General features: G+C 39.5%; 1 protein-coding gene across 1 annotated transcript in view; it reads left to right on the top strand.

Moving 5' to 3' along the window:
* Nucleotides 1-17,206, top strand: part of TMC1 (transmembrane channel like 1) — a 123,342-nt gene that overhangs the window by 17,773 nt on the left and 88,363 nt on the right. Inside the window, exons 2-4 of the mRNA XM_058693236.1 lie at nucleotides 1,012-1,088; nucleotides 4,813-4,984; nucleotides 12,848-12,976. Coding sequence (XP_058549219.1) covers nucleotides 1,012-1,088; nucleotides 4,813-4,984; nucleotides 12,848-12,976 — 378 coding nt within the window. The remainder of the gene's footprint in view (nucleotides 1-1,011; nucleotides 1,089-4,812; nucleotides 4,985-12,847; nucleotides 12,977-17,206) is intronic.

Here is a 17,206-nt window from a genome sequence, read left to right as displayed (position 1 = left end):
TTGGCAACTGTTCCGTTTTCAGTATGCCTGTCAAGTTCTGAAAAATAACCTTTGACAGTGTGCGAGCAGAAACAAAACGAAGGTTGTTTCCTCTGTTCACAGCAACGTCGTTTTGTCATCTTTGCTTTTTCAGACTGATGCTCATCCAACTTAAATGAAAATATGATACGATTAATATTTTATAAGCAAGTTATGAGGCTACGGCTTTAAAAAAAATAGTCAACTCTAATTTTTACCTGGGCAAGTTGCAGAGCTTTGCATCTGCTGAAATCTGTGATGAATGGACTGTAGATGACAAGTGGAAAAACATCTGCCAATGAATATATTTTCACATGTTATTGGTCAATTAAAATTCTTATGAAAGCTCTATATGTCTTTACAAAAATAGAGCAAAACTGAAAGCAAGGTGCTTTCTGAGTATAAGGTGAGGAATACACAGAAGAGATGTTTGTCTTGGAAAGAACTGGAAAATTACCTGTCCCCACACTGTCAAGGTAAATCATACATTGGAAAATTTAGGCTGTGTCTGTATACAACTTACAGAAATAATTGAAATAGGAAATATCAGCCTTGTGACATTTTTTGAAAGGCTCTTGGACACTGGTAGCTGCTCTGAATGAACTGTTCTCGGTTTTAATAAATTCCTTTGGTTCTAATAACCAAAGTGTTTGTGCATGCGGATATAGCTTTATTAACAAGTCAATTTATCATAGAATGAAATAATCCACCAAACCCCAAGACTACTCACTGCAGTGTAGAATTTATTTTGGTAGCAGTTATTTTCAATGGAGCTGACAGGCTTATAATTGATGTGTTTTGCAAATCTTCAAAGACAATGAAGCAGAGAAGTCTTTGCACAACACTGCATAAGATACGGTAGCAGTATATCTTTAATGAACAATGCTCTTTTTGACAAGCTCATTGAAAAATGCTTTTATTAACTGCACAGAAAACCTTATGATGAAAATAATCATAAAAGCCCATTACTAACGGTTGTACTGTCATTTAAAGAATTGCCGTATTTTTCGTTTCTTCAACAGTACAAATTCAAGTGGAGGAAAAAGAAGATGACACCGAGGAAAGCTCAAGTAAGTGAGAATGGACCCGCATGGAATGTGTTTCCTGGGGAATGGCAGTGAATTCAGAGGACTTGTCGTCTTATCTTGTGGGATCATGCTGCCGCATGTGAGCACAGGCTACCACCCATGTGGGTGATTTTTGATGGTCTCACAAAAGAGATCAAGTCCAGCAAATAGGATCTCCACTCTAGATTCCATTTAATTGGCCCACACACATTTTACCAAATGTGTAAGTTACTCATGATCCAATAGATGATAGTCCGCAAAAATTTGCTTTTTTATCCCCACCCCCCCTTTTTTTTTAAATTTTGGAGACAGAGCACAAAGGAGGGAGGGGGCAGAGGGAGAGAAAGAGAGAGAGAGAGAGAGAGAGAGAGAGAGAGAGAGAGAGAAAGAAAAAAATCCCAAGCAGGATCCACACTCATCCTTGAGCCAGACAGGGGGCTTGATCCCACGACCCTGGCTGGGATCATGACTTGAGCTGAAATCAAGAATCAGATGCCCAACTGACTAAGCCAACCAGGTGCTCCCAAAATTTGCTTTTTAAAATTTCTCTACTATTTTCTCTATTAAGGCATTTGTCCTAAAAGCTCTTCTCTAGGGCCGAGTCTATTATAATAGAACAGATTGGCCATTTTGACTGAATTGATCAGGTGGTTCAATTAAAACGAATAAGCACGTTATTTTGTACTGAATTCACGGGTATTTCATCAGAATTGCTCCGTTTTTAACCTGTGTAGGTTCAGCTCAAGAGTTTGGGTTGTGATCCCTTGCAGGCAGACCCCTCATGGACTGGAGCATGAGAAAGACCATTATATAGGCAAAAGCTTTGAATGTACTCAAACTGAAAGAAAGAGCTGTAGCTCAAGAAAAGTTCAATTAGGGGATACATCAATACAATCAAGTTAATAACCTGAATGCAATATGGCAGCCAGGGCATGTTCACGAGGCCAGGTGTTTTGAGTCAGTCAGTGCATTCTACATGCAAACAGCTCAGTTTCACACAGATCCTGCAAGTCATGGCGTTCGTACTGTAGCGGAGGAAAAAGAATTTTCCCTCTAGCCTTCTGAGTTCTTAGCTGAGACCCCTAGAAGACAGTTTAACAAGAGAAAAAACATACAGAAATTCATTAGCATGTACGCCTCATGTGTACATGAGAGATGCTCAGGTTATATGTAACATTCTGAGGTGGCTTAGAATTTAGACTCAAATACCATCCTAATAAGGAAAAAAAAAAAGATAGAGATATAAGCCTTTCAGGAGAGAATAAATAATTTGAAAGAAAGATGAGTGGGCCTTTAGAAAAAGATGGGAAGTTTGATAGTTTGTGACCAAGTTTGTCTGGGTGTGGTATTGACTTCTAGCACCTTACTTTGTGGGAAGAGTCAATCTTCCCTAAGGGTGAAATTCTTGGTGAGGGGATTTATGACAATGAGTTCCTTTTGAAGTGTCTGTGTTTGGGCAGATGAGGGGAGTTCAGAAACAAACAAACAAACAAACCACAAAACAAAAAAACCTCTCACTGAATTTGCTGTTTTTCAAGTGTCTACAGCCCAAAACAATCAATATACCAAAGTGGCATAGTTTGGAGTGGCGTATCCTTAACTCCTACAGTCATATTTTGAGGTAGTAGGTAGTATATTCTGCTATGCTTCCGCCCTGAGTGGAGCCCATTTCAAATGGTAAGATTGTAGGCAAATCTACAGTTAGGAGGCAACTGTAAAATATTGATTTTTTTTTCTTAGAATTGAAATATTTGGAAACAAGTTAAGGCACCAGAGGCAGTCTTTCTGTTCTGACATGGTACAAGAGAAATCCAATAAAATACTTTTTGTCCATGGTAAAACTGTGAGTTTAATATGGTAGTCTTAATACAAAACATACTATCATGCAGAGTACTAAGTGGCTGCTTGACTTCTTGAGTTATTTGTGGGAAAATTGTTTCTCAATCCCTATCAAGGTCTTGTCCTTTCTATAATTAGTGACTAATGTGACTAATAAAGACTGGGCAGATTTTCAGAATGTCAGAACGGGATTCAAGTAACATACAACATCTGCCGCATATTTAACAAATGGAAAACCATTCTTGGTTTTGATGACAGTGTATAGTTCTCAAAGCTTAGTTTGAACAGTTAACCTCCTGTTTTTCTCTGCTAGCCAAACTTTAGTAATAAAGGTAATATTTAGGCGTCATATTTGAAATGTCAATAAAAAAAGTTTTGGCAAGTAATGTTAAAAGATAATTGGCATAATGAACGTATTTAATTAACGAATCAGAACCCTAGTGAGCTGTTATGATCAGTTCAAAGGAAAATTTAAAGAACAGATACATTTATAGGTCAGGTTTATTGAAATGATTTGCATATGGAGGCATCACTGTTTTGTGGGAGTTTTTTCTTTTTTTTCTGGTGAGGAAGGATTGTGTCTCCACTGAGCATGTTTGTGGACGTGTTTATGTACATGTTTATGGACAAGGATTATTTTGCATTGCTATGCAGTGATCTAGAACTTTCAAAAGTACAAAATCGCTCCCATGGAATCAGAATCAAATAACACAAAAGGATACACTGCAGACAATTTATAGTTTTCCATTGAAGACAACTTTTTCTTTATAGTACTTATATTTAAGAGGATGGTGATAAAGGGGCACCTGGGCGGCTCAGTCGGTTAAGCGTCCAACTCCGGCTCAGGTCATGATCTCACGATTTGTGAGCTTGAGCCCCACATCGGGCTCTGTGCCGACAGCTCAGAGCCTGGAGCCTGCTTCCGATTCTGTGTCTCCCCCCTCTCTCTGCCCCTCCCATGCTCATGCTCTGTCTCTCTTTGTCTCTCAATAATAAATAAACATTAAAAAAATTTAAAGAGGATGGTGATAACTATGAATAATATTTGACTTTCTTGATAGTTGAATCTAAATATCAGAAGTTAAGAAGTGACAAAAATGAAAGAGAAGTAAGATTGTGTGTTATAAACTGTGAAGGAAGGAACTGGATTCTTTACTCTTTACCTGGAAGATTCCAGTGAAGCTATGGACATAGGAAGCATTAATTGTTAGTTGATGAATAAAGTAAAATAATAAAATAAAATAAAATAATGTCATTTCTCTCAGTTTTACATTAAAATTGTAAGTTATCCATTTCTATTCATAAAGATACTATGGTCAAGCAACTATTTATGTAAATAAATATATTTAGTATCAATTTCATTTAAGAAAGGGAAAATATTTAGGAAAAAGAAGAAAAAATTTGGAATCAGGAATAAAGAGAATTTGAGTTAGGAGACATCTCACGGACCGAATTAGTTTCTTCAAAATTATTCCAGTTTGTTGCATTTCCTTGTTCTTCCAGTCCTTTGTTCCAAAGCAGAGGTAGCAGTAAACATATAGTGGTTAATCACTTAACCCTTATGTGTTATATTGGTAACCTCTATACTTGTCTGAGAGGTCATGGTATGACATTTATGACATTAAATGAAGATTGGAATTCTAAGGATTATTACAATTTGGGGATCCACATTCACATATGTGAGTAGATGAACCACAAAAGGAATGAAAATCTAGATGAGTGTATTTGAAAAACAAGTTATGGAATACATAAATGGCACAGTGCATCTTCTTATGGTGCGGAGACTTGCTGAATTATGATCTACGTGTGACAATGGTAAGCATACATTTGGTAGTGGGAGAGAGAGCTTTTTGATATTGTTCACTGAAGCATTCACGGCTATGTTTAGGCGAAGAGGAAGAGGAGGAGGAAGATAAATTACCTCGAAGAGAGAGCTTGAGACCAAAGAGGAAACGAAAAAGAGATGTTATCCATGAGGATGACCCAGAACCTGAACCAGAGGATGAAGAAACAAGGAAGGCCAGAGAGAAGGAGAGAAGGAGGAGGCTGAAGAGGGGGGCGTAAGTTCGCTCTGATCTGTAACTGAAACTGTGACTCCTTCAAAAGTACTTGACTCTGAAAGAGGACCCCCCCCACTCCCCCACCCTTTAGGCTCTCTGTGGCCTTAAAACTGGTAATTAAAAACTACTTTTAGAAAGACAGCCTGGTGGCCCCTATGTGGCTCAGTCTGTCAAGTGACTGACTCTTGGTTTTGGCTCAGGTCATGATCTTGTGGTTTCATAAGTTCGAACCCCACGTCTGGCTCTCTGCACTGGCAGCACGGAGACCTCCCTCTCTATCTGCCCCTCTCCCACTCACACTGCCTCTGTCTCTCTCAAAAATAAATAAACTTAAAAACAATAAACACAGACTTAATCCAATGCTGCCATTTTTTACTCCACTTAGTTAAATGTATTTTACAATTTAAATGAAATTTAAAAACGAATATATGTATTAAGAATGGGCTAAGAGAAATTTCCTAATGAGACATCTAAATTGTCATGGTTATTAATATAGTTCATTAATTAATATTGATATTGCTATTAATTAATATTAATAGTTCATTTAGGTATTTTGAAGTTATCCCATTAATGACATATATTGTTATCAAAGTTAAGTGGAAAATTCCTAAACAGTGAGCCCAAATCACTTTAGCTTAGGGAGCCGGGGTTGACAAAATATGGCTAATTCCAGCCCAAGAGCTAAGAGTGGTTCTTAGAGTTTTAAAGGGTTGTTGATTAACAAACAAACAAACAAAACCAAAGACGAATATGGGACAGAACTGTATGTAACCCTCAAAGCCTAAAATATTAAGCATCTCTTCTTTTACAGAAGAGCATTGGTTCCTTTTAAAATGAAAAGACTAACCCCACCTACTTCTTTGCCTCTGGTATTCTTTTTTCTATTTTCTTTTTTATGCTTTTTATCCTTTTTACTTTTGAAAACAAAATATCTCATAGTTTTTTTAATTAAAATTTTTGTAAAGTTTATTTATTTATTTTGAGAGAGAGAGAGAGAGAGAGAGAGAGAGAGAGAACATTTATAAGCGTGTGAAGGGCAAAGAGAGAGAATCCCAAGCAGGTTCCATGTTGTTAGCGTGTGATCATGACCTGAGCCAAAATCAAGACTTGGTCCCTTAACCAAATGAGCCACCTCATCTCATACATTTAAGCTCTATGTCCTTATTGTCATCACTATTATAATGCAGTAATATTTCCTATTAACAAAGCCTGCGTTTTCTGATAGTGAGATTTCAACAATAGATGCATGCATGATATAGGCTGTGTTCCAGAATTTGCTATTCTTCTCCACTTGTGCCTCAGAGAGGTCCTTTCAAAAAGGTGAATTGGGGGCTGGAGGTTGCACCTGGGTGGCTCAGTCAGTTAAGCGTCCGACTTTGGCTCAGGTCCTGATCTTGTGGTTTGTGAGTTTGAGCCCCGCGTTGGGCTCTGTGCTGACAGTGCAGAGCCTGCTTGGGATTCTCTCTCTCTCCTTCTCTCTCTCTCTCTCTCTCTCTGTGCCCCTCCCCTGAACACACACACACACACACACACACACACACACTCTCTCTCTCTCTCTCTCTCTCTCTCTCTCTCTCTCTTTCTCTCTCTCTCTCTCTCTCAAAAATAAATAAATGTTAAAAAAGAAAAAAGAAAAAGAAAATTTCTGTGCTCTCTCGGTTTGCTTAAGGCCCACATGTTAACTGCTCAACTCCTAGAAATCGGACCATATAAATCAGTGGGTCTTGGCCCCTATTGCCTGAAGGAAAGTTGTCCCTGTGACAGTGTCTGTCCTTAGCTGGTACCAGTCTCACCCTGATTCTCAGAGGCCCAAGGGTAGCCCTGCCCCTCTTTCTCCTTACTCCTCCAAACAGCCAAACCTGGCTACAGTGAGCTTTGTCTCCAAAGGTTTTTCAAATTATATGATTACTTCCATAATTTGGGCAACTCGTCTAAATAGTATCATAAATTATTTCTGGTGATTGATGGTTCCAATCCCAATATGAAGGTTCATTTTCTGTTGTTCATTTTGAAGACATTTAAAAAAAATTTTCTTTTTAATGTTTATTTATTTTTGACAGAGAGAGAGAGAGAGAGAGAGAGAGCATGAGCGAGGGAGGGGCAGAGAGAGAGGGAGACACAGAACCCGAAGCAGGCTCCAGGCTCTGAGCTGTCAGCACAGAGTCTGATGCGGGGCTCGAGCTCACAGACTGCAAGATCATGACCTGAGCCATCTAGGCTTCCCACCAAACATTTGTTTTTTTCCTGAAGAAAATATATTAGCAAATATATTGTGAGAAAGATTTGTAGGCAAATATATTGTGAGAAAGATTTGTAGGCAAATCAGGGCATGTTTATTTAGATTAACTGATTTACGGTCTTTTAAAATTTAAATGTTCAAGTGAAACACCTTAGGGAATTTCCCCTGCACTAACAAAACATTTGAAGCCAACTAAAACCAAGGTTGCAATGCTAACTATCTTTGGAGACAGTGAAAAAATACTGCCTCGTTAGACATTTTGGAGGATTTCTAATAATATGACAGGCTTTTCCTGACCCAGTTTTAAGTGTAAGAAATATGTTCATAGCAGTGAGAAATTCAGCACATTATGCCTTTTTTCCCCCTAACAACTGTTGTTTAAATAAATCAAACTGAAGATAGAAAGCCATTCTTGCACGGATTAGCCCTACAGTTTAGAAGATGAAGCAAACCTCTGCGATATTCTTTTAATATGATTAGCACTTTCTTTGAGTGATTCTTAGGAAACCAGTTCCCTTATATGCTGGTGAAAGTAATATTATAATTACCTGCCTGTTTGAAGATAACTTATTGAAGAACCATTCCTGGTAGCACAACACAATCCGTCTGGAGCAATCAACAATTAACAAAAAAGACTTTAAAAATATACCGGTCTGGGGTTATTTAGTGTAAGAATTTATTCTTATCTTTCCATACCATACTAATCTTGGAGGACATTGTTCAATTTTAGTGGACTCTGAGCAGTGGATTTACGATGATAACCCTGTCATCCAGAAAAATTCTGTACATAAACATTTATTTAATTAATATTTATCCAGTTCCACTGCTGTGGAAGCTAATTTGCTAATTTCTTTGGAAGACATGGATATGAATATGCAATTGACTGTATTCTCCCGAAGTTCATAATAGAGTAAGGGAGGGGTTACTTGGACCCAAATCATTGTGAAGTAAGACAGTATAAATGTGTCAGAGAAGAACAAGGTTGTTTGGAGTTTTGGAGAGGACAAAACTATTTATTATATGGGATAATATATATGGATAATCAGAAAAGGGTTGAAGAGATTTGACATAAGTTTTCAAGGAATCATAGAATTTAAATGCATAAAGAACTGAATTTAAGATAGCAGGAAAGGATAGAATTCGTGTTAGGAAGATTTCCATTAAGTGGTTTCTAAAAATTGGCATGTAAAGAAATAAACTTTAGTTACATCGTAAATCCACATCCTAATAGATCTTTTTTTTTTTAATTCTTTGATGGCACTACATTAAGTAAGATACTGTTTCATATATGATTCCTAATGGGAATCCATTCATGTAAAGCTTTAAGGTACTTACATGTAGATACCGTTGACCCTTGAACAACATGGTTTTGAATTGCATGGATTTTTTTTCCTTTTTTTTAAAAAGATTTTAATTCCAGTTTCATTAACATACAGTGTTACATTAGTTTCAGGCACGCAATCTAGTGATTCAACACTCAGTGCTCGTCATGATAAGTTTACTCTTAACCCCCATCACCTATTTCACCCATCCCCCAGCCTGGTAACCATCAGTTTGTTCTCTGTAGTTAAGAGTCTGGGGTTTTTTTGTTTTGTTTCTTAAATCCACATATGAATGCAATCCTATGGTATTCGTCTGTCTCTGACTGACATTTCACTGAGCATAACACTCTTTAGATCCATCCGTGTTGTTGTGAATGGCAAGATTTCATTCTTTTTTATGGCTGAGTAATATTCCATTATGTTGCATCTTCCTTATCCATTCATCTATCCATAGACACTTGGGCTGCTTCCATAATTCGGCTATTGTAAACGGTGCTGCGATAAACATGGGGGTGCATATATCTTTTCAAATTGGTATTTTTATATTCCTTGGATAAATACCCAGTAGTGGGATTACTGGGCCATATGGTAATTCTATTTTTAATTTTTTGAGGAACTTCCATACTGTTTCCCACAGTGGCTGCGCTAGTTTGCAATCCTACCAACAGTGCATGACGGTTCTTTTTTCTCCACATCCTCACCAACACTTGTTGTTTCTTGTGCTGTTGATTTTAGCCATTCTGACAGGTGTGAGGTGATATCTCATTGTGGTTGTGATTTGCATTTCCATGATGATAGTGATGTTGAGCATCTTTTCACATGTCTGTTGGCCATCTGTATATCTATCTTCTTTGGAGAAACGTCTTTTCCATGTCTTCTGCCCATTTTTAAATTGGATTATTTGTGTTTTTGGTGTTGAGTTGTATAAGTTCTTTGAATATTTTGGATATTCACCCTTTATCAGATTCTGTCATTTGCAAATATCTTCTCCCATTGGGTAGGTTGTCTTTTAGTTTTGTTGATTGTTTCCTTTGCTGTGCAGACACTTTTTATTTTGATGTAGTCTCAATAGTTGATTTCTGCTTTTGTTTCCCTTGCCTCAGAAGACATATAGAAAATGTTGCTACAGCTGATGTCAGAGAAATTACTACCTGTGCTCTCTTTTAGGTTTTTATGCTTTTAGGTCTCATATTCAAGTCCTTAATCCATTTTGAGTTTATTTTTGTGTATGGAATAAGTAAATCATCCATTTTCATTCTTTTGCATGAAGCTGTCTGGTTTTCCCAACATCATTTGTTGAAGGGATTATCTTTTTCCCATTGCACATTCTTGCCTTACATGGATTTTGAATATTTATTAAATTTGGATTTGGTCTATGTCTACATGGAAACAAGTTTTTGAGTAAATATTCAGTAAAACAGTCTCTTTTTTTTCGATTGAAGTATAATTGACAGCCAATGTCGCATTAGTTTCAGGTGTTGAACATAGCGATGTGACAACCAAAACAATCAGTTTCACTAAAACGTACATTTTCCTCCCGTGACAAATCAACACACATATTGTTATTCTGATTGGCAAATTAAGCAAACAAAAACTGTGAATATAGATGCAGTAAAAATGTCAGAGTTGCAACCGCCATGAAATTTTATATAATAATCAAACAAATAATTAAAACGAATACAACCTAATGGCAACCAGAGTTGCATTTTAGAGTGTACTCTTACTGGTCTCTTACTATTCTTTTTAAAGTTAAAAAAAATATAATTTAGAGAGAGAGACAGTGCGGGAGAGGGGCAGAGGGAGAGAGAGGGAACCTCCAGCAGACTCTATGCTCAGCACGGAGCCTGACACAGAGCTTGATCCCATGACCCCGGGATCATGACCAGAGCCATCAAGAGTCAGACACTCAACTGACTGAACCACCCGGACACCCCAAATTACTATTCTAAGCAAAACATTTGAATTGGTCAAGAAACCCAACTGTCAACAGGAAGTGTTATTTTAGAAAGTTAATATGAGTTTTTATTTCAGTAATCATGACATGATTAAAAACTGGGTTGGTGGGAAAGAAAGGAGGGTGCACAGCCATTTTGTGTGGTGGCCTGTAACGCTATGGCTGTGTCCCCCTCTCCTTCAGCTGGAACTTTCAAAAGCAGCTCTGCCGTGGTCTTACTGTGTGTAGTCATGATGAGTATAGTCAACAGAAAAGTATGTTTCTCTTTACAATTTTTTTTTAATGTTTGTTTATTTTTGAGAGAGAGAAAGAGAGAGACAGCGCACGAGTGGGGGAGGGGCAGAGAGCGAGGGAGACACAGAACCCCAAGCAGGCTCCAGGCTCTCAGCTGTCCACACAGAGCCCGATGGGGGCTCGAACTCACAAACCTCAAGATCATGACCTGAGCTGAAGTTGGATGCTTAACCGACTAAGCCACACAGGCGCCCCTGTTACTTTTTTTTTTTAATGTTTATTTATTTATTTATTTTTTGAGAGAGAGAGAGAGAGAGAGAGAGAGAGAGAGAGAGAGAGAGAATGCAAGCAGGGGAGGAGCAAAGAGAGAGGGTGACAGAGGATCCCAAGCAGGCTCTGTGCCGACAGCAGACAGCCTGATGCGGGGCTCAAACCCACAAACCACGAGATCGTGACCTGAGTCGAAGCTGGATGCCTAACCCAGTGAGCCACCCAGGTACCCCACAGCAAAGTATGTTTCTGACTAACACTGAGTCAGATTGCAATTTCTCTGTCAGGGTTTATTTAGGAGAAAGAAACTTCTGCAGTTAATTGAACAGAAAGTATTTGATAAGAGAACTGTTGAGTAGGGATAAATAATTGTTGTCTAGGTTACTGGGAAGGTGACAAGACAACACTCAGGTATCATGGTGACGACAAGTATATGAAGCAGCTACCTCTCCAAGGGCTACAGGAACAGAGGAGAGAGGTTGAAATTTAAACTTAAAAGCATAGAGGAGAGGGGTGGCCGAGTGGCTCGGTTGGCTAAGCGACTGACTTTTGATTCTGGCTCAGGCCATGATCCCAGGGTTGTGGGATCGAGCCCCAAGTCGGGCTCTGTGCTGAGCGAGGAGCCTGCTTGGGATTCTCTCTCTCTGCCCCTCCTCCCCCTCTCTCTCAAAATAAAGAAACCCAAGAAGCATAGAGGAAAGACGTATGGGGCTGAAACCATTGCAAAGGGGGTGATCCACCAGCGGTGCTGGTTTCTACCGGGGTGGTGAGGAAGCTGGTTCTGTTAGTGTTGGGGAAATTGGCAAGCTGGATTCACCTGTAGCTGTGGGAGGGCCCTCCAGCTAGTGGGGTGAAGAAGCATTACCAGGGAGGAAGTACCACCCCAGGAAGCGAACAGGAATCCCAAGTCCCTTCTGGGTATCTCTTATTGACAGCCTACTATTGAGGCAGCTGACAAAGCAGAAATGTGCCCTACAGAGCCCCAGCCCCAGCATCCCAATATTCAGTATAGAAGGGGAGTCTGGAGCTGAAGGACAATAGCTCAATAAACGAAGCTATCTATAAAAAAAGTTGATCTTTACAAAATGGGGCATTACATTCCTCACCTTAAAATCCTGCTGCTCATGTTTAGATTGTTTTGATTTGTTTCGTTAGTTCTGGACCCTATGGCATTTTTGCAATCCGAGAAACACAGAAGAGAAAAGCAACACCTCATTTGCTCAGTGAGAAGCCAAGTTCCTTTGAAGGTCCCTTCAAAGGTTTCGTTTCTACCAAATAAACTTCAAGTTGAATTTTATCAACTGAAGTTTTGAATTTAATTAACAGATTAAGTTACCTTCGAGAAATAGATTTTTTTAATTTTTTCCTATTTCAATTTTTCTCTTTCTCTTGAGACATGGCTAACAAATTTGTAAGGGCACTTCAAAGACATCTTCCCCTCTCATTTACCATCCTTATCAAAAAGTAACGTTTCTCAATGAAATGTAGAATTGGTTGGGGAAAGGATACAAGGGAACAAAGTAGAGAGGAAAATATCTTGATAGATCTGCAACTAATATTCCACAGGTCTTCTAGTCCTGAGAGTTATGTCCTGAGGCTATGGATGTAAAACTGTTTCAGGACTTCAGAAGGTAAACGCTATTATTTTAAAGTTGCAATAATTCCAGAAATCCTGCATCAGTGTTCAGATATTTGCAAGCTCTAAGGCTTATAAATCTCAGCCTCCTCTATGTACAACCAAGTTGATATCCATTGGCTGAGTATCCGAGAGCGTTCTTCTTTAAGTCTGGTAGTCAGGCAAAACTTAACTCTATTAAGGTTTCTTTCTTTTCTATCTTTTAAAGGGAAGAAGAAGAAGAAATTGATGAGGAGGAATTGGAAAGACTGAAGGCAGAGTTAGATGAGAAAAGACAAATGATTGCTACTGTCAAATGCAAGCCTTGGAAAATGGAGAAGAAAATTGAAGTTCTCAAGTACGATGCCTCTTTTCATAATTAGAAACACTGTCCTTGATTATTGATCTCCCAACTCCTCTATTACCTATGTTTTGTACATAGTGCTATATATAATATATCATGTATATAAAATACTCATTATTGTATATAACGTTCATGGTCATATACACATATGCAACATATTATATACGTTACATGTCATGTATGTGAACATATCATATATCATATACATGGGCATATATGCATATATATGTGTATATATATATATATATATATAGTCATTAGAGAGGCTGGGCTAATGATTATCAATTTTAAAAAATTATGAGCAAATTCATTGTTTGGAGTCTTATAACCTCTGGTCACTTTTAGCCATTTGTTCCTGAGAATTTCTTTAATGTAATGCATTCATTACTTTCTCTCTGAAAGAGATAATGTATTTGAATTTTACAAGTCTGTGTGACTGGCAGATTCTTGTTTCTCTGCAGGGTCCCAGCCTCAGGTGACATAATCATGTAACAGCTCTCTTTAAAGCACAGGGAAGATATTAAGCCAACAGAAGAGTAAATAGGATTCCAATTAAGGATTATGCTAATAGCTATTCCATGGCGACACGTCAGTGACCCAATTTCACTCTTACGTTGAACGTTGACGGGGGTAACAAACACACTTGGGGCACCCGGATTTACAAACTTCCTATATGAAAAGGCAAATGATTATCTCTTTCTGGGGGATGGAAGCATCTTCGTTTCTGATCACTTCTGAGGATCACGCTATATTTCCTTGCCACGGTTGTTGGGGAGACGAGGCATGAATAAAAGGGAATGTGTCGGTGATAACAGCCATGTTTATAGCTTTCAGTGGTGCTACCGATTGCATTTTTCCATAGAACCATTTTTGTAAGTAGTGGTAAATTTCCAAAGCTGTCTCTCCACCAGGCTATTTAACTAATAATGTTAAATAGTATAGAGAAGAATATTATTGTCTCTGGTGATGAAAGAAAGAATTGAAATAACTACCACGATAATTCTCTTCTAATCTTAGCTTTGTAAACGAGTATGTGTTATTTGAGGACACTGCTTAAACTTCTGGGGCCTCATATCCAAAATAAAACAAGAAATTCTCCATCTATTCTGTGAAGCGGGAACCTAGCCATCGTTTATAATGGCATTGTTTTGTTTGCGGATAAAGTTTTCCAAGTTCCAAACAGTGGTTTTCCCAGCAAACTTCTATAACACTGTACAGTCGTAGGCTGGGAACTCTATATGCATGTGCTTGTACCCACCAGCCCTGAATGAAAGCAAAGGCAAGCAGGGTTCCTGGTTCCCTGGAGCTAGTAACACGTGTGCATGCGCGTACGCATTCGACGTGGTGATAATGACGCTAAATGATAGATTTAAAAATATCCTTGCTTGGCAAAACAGGAGTTTGGCGACCACTTTACGTCGCTTCCAAAATATCGTTTGAAATACGATTGGCCATAAAATGCCCAAAACTGGAAACCATTAGTAACTGTATGTAGAAAGTTGTAAAATTGGAAAGCAGTGATATTGTGAACTTTCAAAGCATGGTGTGAAATTGGGTAAGAATGCCGAAGAGCGTATCTTCCCTTTCCACCTGCAGAAAGTATAGAAATACCCCCACCCTCCCTGGTCTGTCTCTCCCATGCCGGGCAATGGAGTAGGAATGGGCTTCTGATTTGAGTTTGAATCTCAGACCTTCACTTCATAGCTGTGCAAATTTGAATGAATTGTTTAGTTCTCTGACATTCAGGTTCCTTATGAAATTATGCTAATTTACCGGGTTAGTGGAATCATAAAGTGGGATAATTTACATAAAACACTTAGCACGCTGCCAGAACATAGCACGTAGCTGGGAAGCACAAGTTGTAATTATTATTTCACCTCAGGACAGAGTCAATGTTGCCTGGTCCCCTGCAGCATGTCAGGAGAGACAGAGTGTGTGTGAGACATGGCAGGGCTAGGTGGAGGCACATCTGGTCAGGGATAACCTTAGCCACCTGGGGGGATGGTGACACATTGGTAGCAGTCTAGATGGGTAACCAATTTTGACGTTCCAGCAAAGAATAGAGCCTCTTGACAATTTGGCAGAATCCAGGGCCAGGCCACTTTCAGATCTTCCAAATGGACCCAGGGTAATCCTGTGGCAGATTTTAGAACCTGGGGCCTTGAACTGAGTCCAGGAATTAACCCATTTTGCGAAGTGGAGAGATGGGGCTTGGGATGGCCCAATGCTAGGGCAGAGGTTGAAAATGAGTCTGCAGCTCAGTCTAGATCTTAGGTTTTAGATCTGAGTGTTAGGTTTTTATTTGGCCCACATGCTTTTTTTTTTTCTTTTTATTCTTTTTTTTTTTGTTCTTTTTATTCATATATCTATAACATAAAATTGACCATTTTAACCATTTTGGGGTATATTTTGTTTTAAATTATTTTTTAAATGTTTATTTTTGAGAGAGAGAGAGAGAGAGAGAGAGAGAGAGACAGAGCGTGAGCAGGGGAGGGGCAGAGAGAGGAAGACACAGAATCCTAAGCAGGCTCCAGGCTCTGAGCTGTCAGCACAGAGCATGACGTGGTGCTCAAACTCACGAACCGTGAGATCATGACCTGAGCTGAAGTTGGATGCTCAACCGACTGAGCCACCCAGGTGCCCCTGGGGTGTATTTTTTAACAACATTTTTCTTTGTTGTCAAATGTTAAAAAGTAGGAGATTTCACACTAAAAAAATCCACATGTCCAGCTCCTGCTGGACAAGTGGAGCATCTGGTCCCACATTCTTACATGAAAATAGCAGCTGGGGCTCAGTGATAGCTGCACTTAGGAACAGGGAATTCAGTCTTCAGTGCGCACAATTCTCGATCCACATCAGTTGGTCACGCTATTTGGTTAAACCCTCTAAGCATTCCAGTCTGCTGCCTCCTACCCGTGCAGCCAGGGAGCGAGTTAGGCATGTTACCAAGGCAGTGATTCAGAACATCAAGTTCAAAGCCAGCTTGCAGAATGGAAGCACAGATTTAGGCCCAGAGAAGAAACAACTATGGCTTCTCACCTGTCAGTAACGCTCACTGTCTTACAACGATTCTCCATGGCCAGAAGTCAGTCCTGCTTTGTAGCTTGGCAATTCTCTGCACAGCTGGTACCAGTGGTCATGGTCAGCCTGATCCTCTTGGTTGCAGCCTCTGGGATGAAGCTGTTGGCACTACTGTGGCCAGCCTGTCTCCCTTTGTGGGTTTTTGAATGTTGTATTGAGCTTCTCCCGCATGGATCTCAATCGCATTATTAGAACAAGTGGTGAATACTTGATAGTGTGGAGAGATAAAGGTTTCTCTGCCCCAATGCCACTGAAACATGGCAGTCAGGGAGCTTTTCTCGCACCCTTTATTTCTTTCAGGGACTTCTGAGTCTGAGAATGCATTTCTGAGGACCGTGTTATTCCCAGAATTTGCCTCCAGTCATCAATCCTTGCTAACTACATGGAGACCAAGATACTAGTCTCAGTATAACTGGAGCAGATATTTTGATCACAGGTTTGGATTTATGTCGGGATTCCAAGGCTTTCCATCTGGCTCTGGACTCTGATGAGCTTGTGAAACTTCTAAAACAGATTCTATGGAGGATCAGGCTTTCAAGATGTGTTTTAGAGTAAACTTCAGGAACGGTAACTTATTGTTCTGAGGATGCCTTGGGAGGTGGCGCTCAGGGAGTCCCACATTCTGAAAGAATATCTACCGCTAGCAAGGTAAGCATCCTCAGAGCTGAGGACCCAACGACAGTTAAAAGAAGCAGTTAAGGGGCGCCTGGGTGGCGCAGTCGGTTAAGCGTCCGACTTCAGCCAGGTCACGATCTCGCGGTCCGTGAGTTCGAGCCCCGCGTCAGGCTCTGGGCTGATGACTCAGAGCCTGGAGCCTGTTTCCGATTCTGTGTCTCCCTCTCTCTCTGCCCCTCCCCCGTTCATGCTCTGTCTCTCTCTGTCCCAAAAAATAAAAAAATTTAAAAAAAAAAAAAAAAAAAAAAGAAGCAGTTAATACATAGGCAAGAAGCTCTAAAAATGGGTTGTTAATCCCTAAGGGCTCTCAAACATGGCTCAGGAATTGGAGCTCAGCATTTTGAAGGCAGCAGTATTGGCTTTTTAGGACTGAAGAGAGGTCACATCCTTTCCACCGTCACTGTGGAACAGTGTTTTGCAATGTGGTTTCAATGTGTTTCACACAGTCAGGTAGCCTTAAACCTATCA

This window comes from Neofelis nebulosa, chromosome 12 (genome assembly GCF_028018385.1).
Source record: "Neofelis nebulosa isolate mNeoNeb1 chromosome 12, mNeoNeb1.pri, whole genome shotgun sequence".
NCBI lineage: Eukaryota > Metazoa > Chordata > Mammalia > Carnivora > Felidae > Neofelis > Neofelis nebulosa.
Note: the sequence above shows the minus strand (reverse complement) of the source record. Positions and strands in the feature narration are given on the sequence as shown.